Here is a 14,528-nt window from a genome sequence, read left to right as displayed (position 1 = left end):
CGATTTCTTAGTCGCTTCGTGGCTCTTTAAATATCATAATTAGTGGCACGTGGCACGTGGCACTAGAAGTTTCCCGACCTCAAGGGTCCTTTTCTTCCTTTCCAAGGACTTTACGTATAAATATTATAAAAATAAAACCTCATATTTATGCATCCCATTCCCATCGTAAATTAAAAGAAAAAAAAAATTTATGTTAAGTTTTGGGTCTAATTTTTATTTGGTTTATAAGTTTTAAAATATTACATGTTAGTCTTTAAATTTTGAATTTTTCGATTTAGTCCCTAACTTTCAAGTTATTATAATTTCACTCTTGATATTTTAGTTTTGTTTCAACGGATTCTTAAGTTTCAATATTTTACATTTTTAACCTTAATTTTTCATTAAATACCCACTTTTAATCATTGATGTCAATTTCTATTAATTAATTAAAAATGATTATGAAGTAACATTGTAAATTTAATTTTAAAATGATAAAAAAAAATAGTGAAACATAATTTTTTTTTAATTCTTTTAATGATTTTTAATTTATTATTATAAATTAACAGATGAAAAATGTATATTTAGTGAAAAAACTGAGGTTAAAAGTGATCTTGAAATATAGGGATTAAATTGAAACAAAACTCAAATGTTAAAGGTAAAATGATAACAATTTGAAACCTAGGGTAATTGAAAACCAAACTCAAAACTTAAAGACTAAATGTCAAAGGTATTTAGTGAGTATTTGGTGAAAAACTGATGTTATATTAATTAATTTATTTATTAATATAAATTAACAGACGAAAAATGAGTATTTAGTGAAAAACTGAGGTTAAAGGGATCTTGAAATATAGAGATCAAATTGAAGTAAAACTCAAATGTCAAAGGTAAAGTGGTAATATTTTGAAACCTAGTGACTAAATTGAAAATCAAACTCAAAACTTAAGAACTTAATGTATAATATTTTGAAACCTAGAAACTAAATAGAAACTAGATCTAAAGTCTAAGGACCAAAAAGGTAATTTTCTACAAAAACAATATCTAAAACATCTTAAGAAAAAAAGTAAAGAATTAATTACGTAAAAAATTATGATTAGATAAATTAGTGGGATGATAATGGATAGATGTAGTCTAAAATTTATTTTTTTATATGAATATGTGGATGCATTATAAGCTACATTATTTGGTTTTTTTTTTCCATCCCATTTAATTGCTTAATTAATTAACTGTTTTTCTTAAAAAAATATTTAATGTGTGTGAGATTAGAATGACATGAAAAAAATAAGTAAATCTTGATATGCACCCAAGTACTCAAAGAAATATCAAATACTTGAGTGAACTCCAATATACATCTATTTTTATACATCTAACTTTCATCACATAAAAAGAATAAAAAACCTTTTAAAAAAGAGGTAAGAAGAGTTTGTAACATAACAAATTATGATTGAACAATTAAATAAGATGCATAAATACTAGCGTAACTATTTTTAATATAACAATTGTTAGAATAAGGATCAAATCTTTAACTTATAGCGATAAAAATCATGTCAATTAATATCTATTTAAGCTTACTTTGACACAAATTCTATATAGTTAAATATACACTAAATATTTTTTTTATTAAGTGATGTGAAAAAAATGGAAAATAATATTTATAGAAAATCAAGAAAATTAGCGTGTTGGTCAGGCGAGCATGAGTAAAACGATTAGTTTTATTTTAAGTCAACTTTTAAACAGGCATTAATTAAGTTAAATTATAATTTTTTCTCAATTAAGGTAGGGAGAATTAGTTACACGTTTAGACTAAAAATTTTTAAACTGGTGAAAGATGTGCTATCAACTTTAAAAATAATTTAATAAATCTTTTATATTATGTTTGTTTTATGCTAAATTTTTGCTGCAAGAAAATATATTAATTGACAAAAAAATATTAAATTTATAATTTAGAGGAGAAGACCACTGAAACAAAGAAAAATAATTATGATACCTAATTTAGTAAGAAAACCAAATAATAGAGAATAAGTAAAAAATTTAAGTTTCCACATATGGAATCATAATGGTGTATTTACCGTAGATTTGATCTAGGAGTTATCTTAAGTCTATTAGGATTAGGATATGAGGTTTTTCTAATCCTAAATAAGATCAAATCTTATTGATCTTGATTTATTTTATTTTGATTTTTGGCTTTATTCCATCATGTCAAAATTCACTCCTCAACAATGTTTTGATAATGATTTCATTTTATTAGTATTTTAGTTTTAAAATTTATGTTGGTTTCATCTTTATTTTTTAAGTACGAATTTCACATTTCATTTCTTAAAGGTAGTATTTGAATTTCTAGTCAAACTTTTAAAAACAAAAACAAATTTTTAATTTGACTAAGAATTTCAACCTTTCTTTAACAAAGATAAAAGTTATAATGAGAAAACAAACATATTTTTCAAAAACTATAAAAAAAAATGATTTTCAAATGGAGTCTAACTTTTAATATTGTGCATGATAAAATGGGTCTAACAAACTCTGACTTTAAAACTTATAACCTATAGGTTTTAATGTATCACAATTTTCAAATCTTTATAATTCAACTATGAATTAAAAACAAAAATTGATGAATAGATCAAAGATCCTGTTAGAGATTTGGTGTTGACTATTTTTTTAAAGGTTGTTGTGATAGTTATCCCTCGAGTGTATCTCATCATGCAATTTTTCCTTCAAAATGTCTCTACAATGGTTGTTTTTGGGTGAATATATTTTTCTTATATGAAAAATTTGGGTTGTTTATTCCTCAAATTCCTTTCCTTTTTTAGGGTTTAGTTGATTTATTTTGGTTGCTCTTTCCTTTTTTATCTTGGATATATATTGTGACTTTGAGGAGGTTTAGAGTTACACTCTTTAGAGATTTTTTTAGTCGTTGTGTGAGGTTCGGGAAAGCATTTTTTTGTGGGTGTCTTTTTGTGATTGTGAAGCTTCTACTACAGTTGATATTGATGTGGTGAAATGGTCTTCATTTGAAGCTGGAAAGATAAAAGTTCTTATTGAGAGAAAATCTCATACTTAGGGGAGCCTAAGTTTCATTAAGAGAGAATTTCACAATTAAGGTGATTCAAAGTGATCATTCACTAAATTAGGTTATTTGTGTGTCATTATAATTATCGTTTATTTACATATAAGTACAAAGTTGTAAATGCTTGTCATTATATTAGTGAAATTATTTTTCCTAGGCACACCGCTTCTTAGACAGATTATCAAACCTTGTGTTTTGTCTTTTATTATTTTTTTATTATTATTTTGTGATTGTTGTGATATTATGTAAAAATCGTTACATTGTGTGTCAGATAACCCTTCTTTTAGGTCTATTATCTAAAAATTTAAAAATTCAAAAATCTATGAATCAGATAGATACTTTTTAGAGTTTAAAAGATACAAATTTCAACCACTAAACTTATAAATAGAAATTTTTAGGTTTTCTATTTATTTAATCTCTTAACTTAAAAAGTATTAAACTTTCAATTTTGTATCCAATAAGTTAAAACGATCTTTAAACATTCAAATGTGTGTCATTTAGAATCTTAATTCTCAATTTTATGTTGATTAGATAGTTAACCTATTCAATCTCTTTTTAGAAATACATTGATCTAATTTTTTTTATATCTAGGTTAATTATTTTTTAGAACTTCGAATATGATGGAAATCACTTCAATAATTTGAAATTTTATTTAAAAGCTATTTAATATTGTATGTGCTCGGAGATTGAATTTACCGTTTAATCATCCATTTAAGTTTTGTTTTTAGCTTTCCCATAAAGTTGGGCGTATGCCTTAAGATTCCCAAGGCACGTAGGGTGGTACGTGTTTGTAATGGTCTCCCTCCTACAATAGAATATGATGCACAAATTTTTGCACTGGGTCGAATGTTTCTGTGCCACGTAGTTATTTATTGGGCCACGTTGCATGGTTAAGCTAGTGCCACGTCGATATATCCTGGCATTTACGGTGGTTGACGTGTGAAAACATTATTTGCTTCATGTCATCGGTGATGTTTTGCAAAGTGTACTACGTTGGAAAGCGTCAATGCTCACGCCATTTCCGCAGCTTCATTAATTCGAAAAATTAAAATATTTTAGTTTATTTTTTTAATGAATATTTAAATGTATTTTAAACTATATTTATCTTTGTATTATTGTATTATCTCACTCTATTATATTATTTTTTTTATAAAAAAAATCAATGTTCAAATTCATCAAATAACAACACAATATTTTGAAAAATAAAGTTGGAAAGACGTTGTAATTTTTTCTCTGATAATAATTTATTGATGTGATTTAAAAAAAAATATTAGAACTAAATTTTTATTAAAACTTGAGAGTAATTACAAAGGTATTCAATGGTGATTTCAATAAAAATAGTAAGCATATTGTGTACACCGTCTTTGTGTTTTTTCTTTTATTAATATTATGGACTATTTTGGATTTAGGAGCAAAAAAAAACGTATATAATAAAATCTACATTCAAACGATGCTCAGAATGGAGAAGAGAAGGGACATGGGGCCATAGTCCATGCCCATAGCTCAGAGCCGAGCCCGACCCAATGAAAATGCCATTGAAAGGGGGCTACTCGAAAGATAGGGTCTGGAAGAAGAACTTGAGTCGAAAGATAACTCGAAAATCCTATAGGAAAGCTGTTTGGTCAAGAGAATTCTATAAATAGGCTTACTAAGGGAAGTAAATCTTCTATTCTCACACTAAATTTCCTACTTATTATGTAGTTTTCCTTGTTAATTTTAGATTTTTCTTTTTTAATTTTGCATGGTGTATTCTTTCCCTAATTACAAATTTATCGGTGTTGTCTCGTGAGGTTTGATAGTATTTCCTTGACCAAAATTTAGCATCAATAATTTATACCCCTAAACTTTGAGAATTGTATCAATTTAAATGCTAAACTAATAATTGTATCAATTTAAACTTTAAACTTTGGGTTGTATCAAATTAAACCGTAAACTTTGGAATCTGTATTAATTTAAACTCCAAACTAATAATTATATAAATTTAAACCATGAACTTTCATAAGATATCAATTTAGATCCTAAACTTTCATAAATAAATTTAAACTCTAAACATTCATAAGTATATCCAAATAAAATATAATGGAAAGTTTAAGTTGATACAGTTATGAAAGTTCAGGGATACACTTATAAAATTTCAAGGTTTAAATTGATATAATTATTAGTTTGAGATTTAAATTGATACAATCCCAAAATTCAAGATTTAGATACAATTATTAGTTTCGAATTTAAATTGATACAACACCCAAAATTTCATCGGTATAAATTGAAATTTACCATTTTTTATTAGCATTTTGAAAAATTAATAAAAGAAGCGTGTGGTTGTACCAAAATTGACCAATCTTTAACTCTTTAAATAGGATTGGAAAATTCACATGTTTATTTAACTATTTAATCCTAAATTCTCTGTTGGGTTAACTGATAAATTATAAGTAGGTGTTCAGAAATTTGACTCGGGTGATCATAATCAATATGAATTAAGATCTGCAAATAAATGTACGAAAGATCTTATGGAATAATTTTGGAATCTATTTGGTAATCGAAATAACCACTTTATATAATGAAAAAGAACAATGAAACAGAGCATATTCTATACCCCTAATGCAGGGGAAACAATACCAAGAAAATAAGAAAAACTCACAAACTAATTTGAATTAAAAGCTACAAAAAAAAAACATTTAAATTGGTATAATATATAAACTAAAAAGATTGATGCTGTTATTATTCAGATCTTAGCATATGGGAAGATCCGGCGGCGGAGCCTCTATTGACTGCAATTGTCCAACTCCATTATCCACCAGAAACACCATCGCCAGCCCCCACGTGATATGCACGTCTAAGTGACAATGCATTATCCAAGCACCTAATAATTCATAAACCATACAAAAGGAATGAGTAATTAGGAAGAGAAAATTAATTTTTTGTTTTAATTGTTTTAATTATCAGAATAAAATAGAGAAAATATGTTTTAATTGTTTTAATTATCAGATTTTTTTTTGTTTTAATTGTTTTAATGATCAGAATAAAGTAGAGAAAAATATGTTTTAATTGTTTTATTTATCAGAAATTATTATTTTTTTATTTTAATTGTTTTAATTATCAGAATAAAGTAGAGAAAAACATGTTTTAATTGTTTTAGTTATCAGAATAAAGTAGTAAAAAATACATTTTTAATCCATAAATTTTAGGTCTACTTTCTATTTTGTCTAAAACAAAATTTTGAGTTTAGTTTCATTTTAGTCCATAGATTTGATTTCAAAGTGTTACAAATTTATCTTTAGATTTGATTTTTTTTTCAATTTCATTTCTAGACTTTAAAATTGTCCTTAAATTTTCGTTAAATACCTACTTATAGTTTTAATATTAATGTTTACTGATTAATTCAAAAGAATTATTTATTTTTTATTACTACTAAAATCCAATTAATTTTAAATTCCCTCACTAGACCTTACGGTCAAGAACAAAAAGTCAAAAATGAAAAAGATGTGTATATGATGAAAAACGAAATTTTAAAGGGTAAATATTGAAATTTAAAAGTCATAAAATAAAATTTTAAAATTGTAACCTTCTAAATTAAAATTAAAAAAGATCTGTTTAGTTAATCATTTTATTTTGAAAATTAAGCTCATTGATACTATTTTTATCTTCAAATTTTTTAGTGTGTTATCTATTTTTATCAATAATTTAAAAAATCAAGTTAAATTTTGATAATTAAAAAAATATTTTTTAAAATATTATTTTTTCTTTTAAATTTGATTTAAAATTTAAGTATAATATTAAAAAAGATGCCAATGATAGTAATTTGTAAGTGTGTATAAAATAAACTTAATTTTAAAAAATCAAATAATCACTCTTCCTGTGAAATAGAGAGAGATTATACTTATCCTGTAAATTAATTACCTGGGTTATCGGCGACGAATCGAATGACGGCCCAACCATTGACAGGGACAGCCACAGTGTTTCTAAGAGGAGGGTCAACCAGGTTGAATTTTTTAGTATCGGTTGTCGGGTTGAAATTCCCGAATCCCTCGGCGATAATGTAAAAATCGTAACCGTGGAGATGAATCGGGTGATTTTCGGGCGTTACAATACTAGTGTCCTGCAACACAACTTGTACAGTCGACCCATATTTCAATCTATACCCTTTAGTACCGGGTACAGGTTGAAAAAGCGATCGGCTAACGTTGCCGGTGTAATCGAATTTCACCGGTGGGTTAGCCGGGAAATCAGAGGTAACGACGCCGGGAATCCCCTGTTGGAAGGCTTGAAGAATCGAGATGTTCGAAGGAAGAACAAAGGAGACATTGTTCATACTGGCCGTGAATCGAGTGCCGTTGGGGCCCTGGCATTGGCTGGGTTTGAAATTAGGTGGGCAATTATTGAGTCCTAAGCCAACGGTGAAGAATAGATTTTCGTCGATTTTGGTCGGGACTGGGACCGGTCTTGGGCTGCGGAATTTCCGACTGAAGGCGGTTACGGTGGCGGTGTCGTTGAAGGCAGGGAGAAAAGGCATGATTGGTTTGATGGAGGGGGCGCCTTTCTTGGCGGGGCAAGGGGCGGATTTGTAGTCGAGAATGGCGGTTGTGGTGGTGTTGCCAAACGGTGCGTTTTGGGCGCTTTGGTAAGCGCGTGCGGCTATGTAGTACCGGGAAGGAGCTTGGTTGCCGGAGATTAAAACGTCGGTGGTTTGGCCAGGGCCTAGCATTAGAACAGAGGTGGTGAAGGGCTTTGTGTATGAGGCGTCGGCTCCGACCACCGTCAGCTTGTGGTTAGCCACCGTGAAAAACAGTGCCTGATTCAAGGCGGAGTTTACCACTCTCAGTAAATTGGTCTCGCCGGAATCTATGGGCACGATTATCGTATCTGCATCATCATTACACAAATAGAAAAATGTCATCTCCATGATCAATATCATGACCCGACCGACCCGGATTTTTATTTTACTATTATTTAAAAAAAAAAATTAGAAAAATATAGTCTTACTTCTGACTCTTGAGTTTAATATTCATTCACTCTTTAAGTTTTAATATTTTATATTTTTACGTTTAAATTTTTACTTAAGTTCATTTTGATATTTGACGTTATTTTTTATTTATTTAATTAAAAAAAATTATGATGTAAAATTTTTAATTAATTTTAATATTAATAAAAAATTAGTAAAAAATCATTTTTATTACTGAGAATATTAAAACCAAAAATCTTGTGTATATACATGTAAGTTTTTTAGTTTAATTAATTACTTGGTAATATAGCAAATCCTCAATATTTAAAACAATAATCTACATCTTGTCTACTAAACTGTGTTTAAGTTTGCACCATTGTAATGTATATATGTATTCTTTTATGTTTAGAAATTAATTTGCACCATCTTTTCGCAACACATTCAAATATTCAACTATAATATGAAAACTTTCTATCTCATGTTTGTAAAAAAGAATTTTGAATTTTTTTCCACTATATTATCAAAATAATAAATTTGGTAAAAAGATAGATGCAGCCAAGAAGAAATTTTACCTTTGTTAGAGCATTTATAGAGGTCACCAGGTTGACCATTGAAAGTGTAAGCATCGGAAACATTAGGAGCTGCTCCTGTTCTCGTGGCTTGTCTCACCACGTCAATAGGGTTTGCATCCCACCATTCGCCTAATAATCACCCCAAAACGAATAAATAATAAAATAAACAACAAAAACTTGTAATAATGTAACTGTTTTTGTATTTTTAATCATAATGCAATGTAATTAGAACATAATGTTATTTGTTATTATTACCCATTAGTAGTGTTGTTTCGCGGTTTGGTTTTGGGAAAGGGTACGAATCTCCCTCTCTTGGGCGTATGATCAACGCCCCATAAACTGTAGACCGAAGCCACGAGCTATGAGCATGCCACCATAGAGTCCCTTCTTGTCCTTGTACGGTAAACCTACATTAATTAACCATATGTTAATTACAAAATATTAACATTTTATTTATTTATTAATATAGTTTGTATAAGACTATCTCTACCTGTAAGTATAGCTTCCTCCAGGTCTGATTGGGCACTGAGTCACGAACTCCGGTCCATCAGCCCACCCAGTTCTTAACTGCCTAATTCCATGCCTACAAATGTAATAGTAATAATAATAATTAATACCATTTCATTTGGATTGATTTTCTAAATACTTATAAATAATTTTTTTTACACTGATTACTTACCAATGAATAGTAACGTTGTACTTGGCTTTGTTGATGACAGTGACAATGAGAGTATCACCATTGCTGATCTCCAAGGTCGGTCCAGGGAACTGCCCATTCACCGTAATGGCATTATGGGTTTTGCACAGCCTCTTCACTGGTGTAGCTTGAATCTGCATTTAATTAATCAATAATAACTACTTTCACATACAAATTAAAATAGTCCAAGTAAAATTGAGTATCGAATTGTATGTGGCCACCACATCAATGCTCAATTTCTATTTTTTTTACAAGATGCTTGGACTTTTTCTCCCGTAATATAAATTTACAGTCGATCATTTTTTTTACCATCAATATAAATTAATATTACAAAAGAAAAAAGAACACTAGAAAATGAAGAAGAGATTAATTAAACATACAATAAATTGATGGCGATGTGTTTGTGGGTGGGCCAAGCACAAGGCCGCCGAAGCCAACAGAAGCAAAACTCCAAAGAAATAATGAGATAGAGTGGCAGTGAGCGATGATGCCGCGGCCATAGCGCCAAATGTATGTTTTTAATTTGGTTAAAAATGTAGAGAGGGATATGAAGAGAAGCTTGGAGGAGTTTGAGTTTATATAGGGAGAAAAATATAAGAGGAGAATTGAGAAAAAAGAAGTTGGTTTTGAGTTTGGCAGATTAGGTATTGATATTTGGGACAAAAATGAAAAAAGATTAAGAGAGGAAACAAAATACATAGTTCAACATTATTGAAAAGTTGTTACACCCACTGGCCTGTTGAATTTAAAAAGTGTGAGGCTGTGTGTGTTTTTGTGAATATGATTTCATATTTTGAAAATATGCTTGCTTCACAAGAGTTTAGCTTTACGGTTGAATTCCAACAAACATAATCAATAATCATGTGAGATTTTGGCTTTTATATTCAATCATAAACAATATAATCTGCCTTTTTTTTTTTTCCCTTTATATATTTGACACTATTCCACTAATTGGGTATATCTTATGTGCCTTTTTCCCCTTTATTTTCCATCATCACAAGCAAGAAATTAGGATTTTTTTTTTACCATGGATTAGGCTTTCATCTTTTCAATTTTACATACGTATTCTAATAAAATAATGAACTAATATAAAATTTGTACTATTGAAGGTCAGAGATTTGACATTCCATATTATTATTATTAGCTACCACTAACCAATTACAAACTATTTTTCAAAAAAAAAAAAAAAAAAGAAGGAGAAATGATATTAATATATAATTTGATTAATACTTTCTAGTGATATTTGATTAGTATTAAGAAACTATCCTTACCCCACTCCTTTATTTAAGCCATACATTCAAAATCTAATTTTAATCTAATTTTATTGATGTCAATATCACTCAAAAGTTTAAAATTATAAGTTAGGAAACATTTAATATTTTAGAAGTATTTAATCTTAATACACACAACAAGTATGATCAATAATTGGAAGAAAATTTGAAACACACATGAAAAAACTAGATACATATAGACTAGAAAATGATTGAAAATTGAAATGAAATTTATTATTTTTTAAGAAAAAAAAAAGTTAATATAATATCAAAGAGGGATTGATATGTTGGATGGACAAGAGCACTCCATGACCATCAACACACCCACGTTTCATTCATTTTAACTTCAGCCTTTGTTGACGTTTTGTTGGGAGGTAAAATTTCATGCGTGCCCTTTCTCTTCACTTTTGGTTTAGTAATAATGCTGTGTACAACTTCAATTGGTCTGCATTTTTTCTCAGAACATGCATGAAATAGCCCTATAGTATATTTATTATATGCAACCCTAAAAGAGAGGGAAATAAAAAGTAATAAGTCAATTACTTTGGGTTTAAACTATTATTTTTTTGGTATAATATATAGCAACAGGAGAATTTAAACCATGAAACTTTTTTATTAGGTAATATGTCTATTTTTCGATTGTGGTATATCTTTCCACTTTTATGTGAGTGTATGTGCGTCTGTGTCTACATATACATAAATGGTACAATTCAATCTTTAACTTCGAAGTTGATAATTCATTTTTCTTTCTACTTATACTAGTACTTTAAGTTAAAGAGCAATGATTAGATGTAATCTAGGTTACACTTATATAATGTAACCTTTTTGTAACATGATAAAAATAATAATAATTGCATCTTTTTAAAAGAATATTTATCCCCAGGCAAATTTTAGTGGGAGAATTGCAAATAATAGCAATTAGGTTTAAAATATTAGTAGATATAATACAATGGAAAAAAATTACAATTATAGCAAAATTTAGATTCAACTCCTAAATTCTACCGATAAGAGACCATATCGCTAAATAATAATAGGAGTTTATCAGAGATAAAATCTATCACTTATAGATTTTGTTATATTTGCAATTCTTTGATAATCTTACTATATCACCTCGAACTCGAGAATGTGTTCCTTTTTTAAGTCGGCGTGAATACTAATGAGAATTAGGATAATTAGTATACTTTAGTTTGTATTTAGTTTAGCTTTTAATTTAGATTAATTAGTTTTTAATTAGTTAATTAGTCTTATTTTCTTATAAGACTACAAATAGTCTGTTTAAGGTTGTAATGAGAAACTTTTGACTATTCTTTCAATATAGAACATTGTTCTTAGAGAGTCTTCTCTCATCTCTAAGGGATGGATTTTTCTTGCTTGACCATGAATTTGGCCTAATACCTTTTTTTCTTTTCCGTTGCATTATTACCCTTAAAAGTGTTACACACTTCAATTACCTAATTTATTTAGCAAATGAGTGGATTGTATAAAGAAAAGTATAGTTCAATCAACCTCCAAATAGTTTGCTAGGTTTAAACCTTTTTTATTTTATTTTTTTGTTATGTTATGTTATGTTTTTTTTTTTCTTAGAAAAATAGTCTCAATCCGCATCAGGAAATCAATATATGATTCCCCCCACAATATATCGGACACATGCTTTTTAAATAATTAAAATAAGGGATTTTCAAAAACAGAAAAATAATAAATTTATCTACACAAAATAGTAAAATTTAATCTTCTTTGATAGAGATTAATAGAGGTTAATAGAAGCTTATCAGTATCTATTAGTGATAGAACCTAATAGAAATCCATCATTGATACTATATGATAAATATTGATAGAAGTCTATCAATATATATATATATATTGTTATTTCTAAATAGTTTGACATTTTCTTTTATAGGTGAAAATTTCCCTTCAAATAAACTCCCCTCTTACTTTTACTCATGTGGGGCCTTCTTCTACCAACTTGGCTTTTCCTTATAAGTTTTTAGCTATTATTTACCTTTTCTACGACTACTTCTAGTTTTCATACTCTTTGTCTCTCCAATTTTCATTTTAAAATTATAGATCATATGACCCTCAACTTCAATTAAATATAATAATGTACATGTTTTGACCAGAGATTCATCATTATATTTATTATAATTTGTTTGAGTTTTAATACAAACCTTTTATTCTAGAATTTTTTTTTTATTTTTTTTACTATGTGTGTGAAATCGTATTTTTGATTTCAAAGTTGACAATATATTATGTTAGTTAAACTATATTCATTTGGATCTATTTTAGATCTTTATCACTTATTAATTACCAAATAAAATATTATAAATCATATTTAATATTTATTTTGCTTGTACGTGGATTTTTTTTTAAAATAATTTCATCAAATATATAAAAATTAAGTAGATTGTCGAGATGAAGATGGTAATAATTAGAACTTAAATGGGGAATGCTTGAAACTTCAACTTTTTGAGTTTATTTAGAAGAAAAACAAGATTTATTAAGGAGGAAACAAACTGTTTTAAGTCTTTTTACGTCTATTATAAGTCAATATATAAATGTAGTTACGAGATTTTCGTGTATTTAAAAATTTTTTAGTTCAACAATACATGTTGAAATAGAGATTTGAATATCTAACTTTTTAGTTATGCTTGGATTAGTATGTATTGAATCAAAAACTTTATACATAAAATGGCATTCTATTTAAACATATATTATGAGATCTTTGTTTCCATTTTCAATTTTTCCTCTTTTATATAAAATTTAATCAATATTTTTACGAAATGCTCCTCTAATTGTTGAGAGTTAAACCAATCAATCAATAGAGATGGAAAACAAGATTTCCTTTAAGCAATCAATAACTTTACTAGTAAGTTAGACAAATATCATCTATTTACACCACGTAAACATTTTTAGTTTGTAAGTCAATAAAAAAATACAGAATTATTATCTCCAACTTTGATATTGTATTATTATTAACATCCATTCAGGGAACTTAGAGTTGGCCATCTTTCCAATTAAGTTCTTTTAATTATTTGGAGAAGGACCATCCATGAAAAAGTGTTTTTTTATTTAAATTTCAAGCGATTAGAAAATAATCACATCAAAATTTTTAATTAAAAAGAATAACAAAAATGTCTAGAATTAGGTAACCAAGAAGTGTCCAGAACAGTGGAAGGGAATTGAATTTGTTCAAGACAATGGATGATTGTTACATGTTTCACATCAAAAGACCATTCTATTGGGGATTTCAATGCCTCGTTAAAAATAAAAGAAAATTGAAAAAGGAAAATAAAGGTTTAAATCCATCCTCAACTTTGAATAATATTCTATCTTTATTCTTAAACTTATTTTAATTTCTAAACTTTGAATATTATTTTATTTTGGTCCCTAAATTTTTAAAAATATTCGTATTAATCTCTGAACTTTTAAAAAGTACTTATTTTGGTCCCTGATATATTAAGCTTTTATTAACTTTTTAACAAAATAGCAAGATGACTTGTATTTTTTGATGACTAGGCTATCAAATAAATTAACTATACTAAAAAATTTAGAGTTTCAATTTTGAATAAGGTGGGAAAGCGGAAGAATTTAAAAGAAGTTTTAGTTTAAAACTTTGGTTGTTCAGTATTTTGACATGTTGGTTGCTTGTATTTTACTTTATCTTTATCTTGTTCAATACAAGGGGTTGTTTGTTTTTTGGAATGTAGATAACCGGAATCTTAGATCCCCGGAATTATAGATATTAGGAATTATAGATGTTCAACATCTTTAGATTACTATATTTGTTTTGTAGGAATATTTTTACAGATAAAAATATTTGGATAACTATGTTTGTTTAGTAGGATTTCCATTCGGAGATGCCTTAAATTTACATAATGCTTCAAGAATGCTTTATGACTATTTATTAATTTATAATTATTTTGATATAATTTGAACTTATACAACATATATGTTTTTATCAATTTGAATTTCTTTTAAAGCTAATACAATTTATATTATTTTTATATGTTAT

At 27.8% G+C, this 14,528-nt stretch overlaps 1 protein-coding gene across 1 annotated transcript; it reads right to left on the bottom strand.

Annotated features, from left to right (window-relative positions):
• Positions 1-5,566: 5,566 nt before the first annotated feature.
• LOC120076015 (laccase-12-like) lies at positions 5,567-10,010 on the bottom strand. Its single transcript, XM_039029790.2, has 7 exons — positions 9,629-10,010; positions 9,231-9,382; positions 9,042-9,134; positions 8,807-8,958; positions 8,552-8,680; positions 6,938-7,900; positions 5,567-5,900 (listed from the first exon to the last, which is right to left on the bottom strand). Exons 1-7 carry the CDS (start codon positions 9,746-9,748, stop codon positions 5,770-5,772), a joined length of 1,740 nt encoding a protein of 579 aa, XP_038885718.1. The 5' UTR covers positions 9,749-10,010; the 3' UTR covers positions 5,567-5,769.
• Between the last annotated feature and the right edge of the window lie 4,518 nt (positions 10,011-14,528).

The sequence above is a fragment of the Benincasa hispida genome, chromosome 4 (assembly GCF_027475165.1).
Source record: "Benincasa hispida cultivar pf3 chromosome 4, pf3_genome.v1.1, whole genome shotgun sequence".
NCBI classification, from domain to species: Eukaryota; Viridiplantae; Streptophyta; class Magnoliopsida; order Cucurbitales; family Cucurbitaceae; genus Benincasa; species Benincasa hispida.
This window is presented reverse-complemented; position numbering and strand designations above follow the sequence as displayed.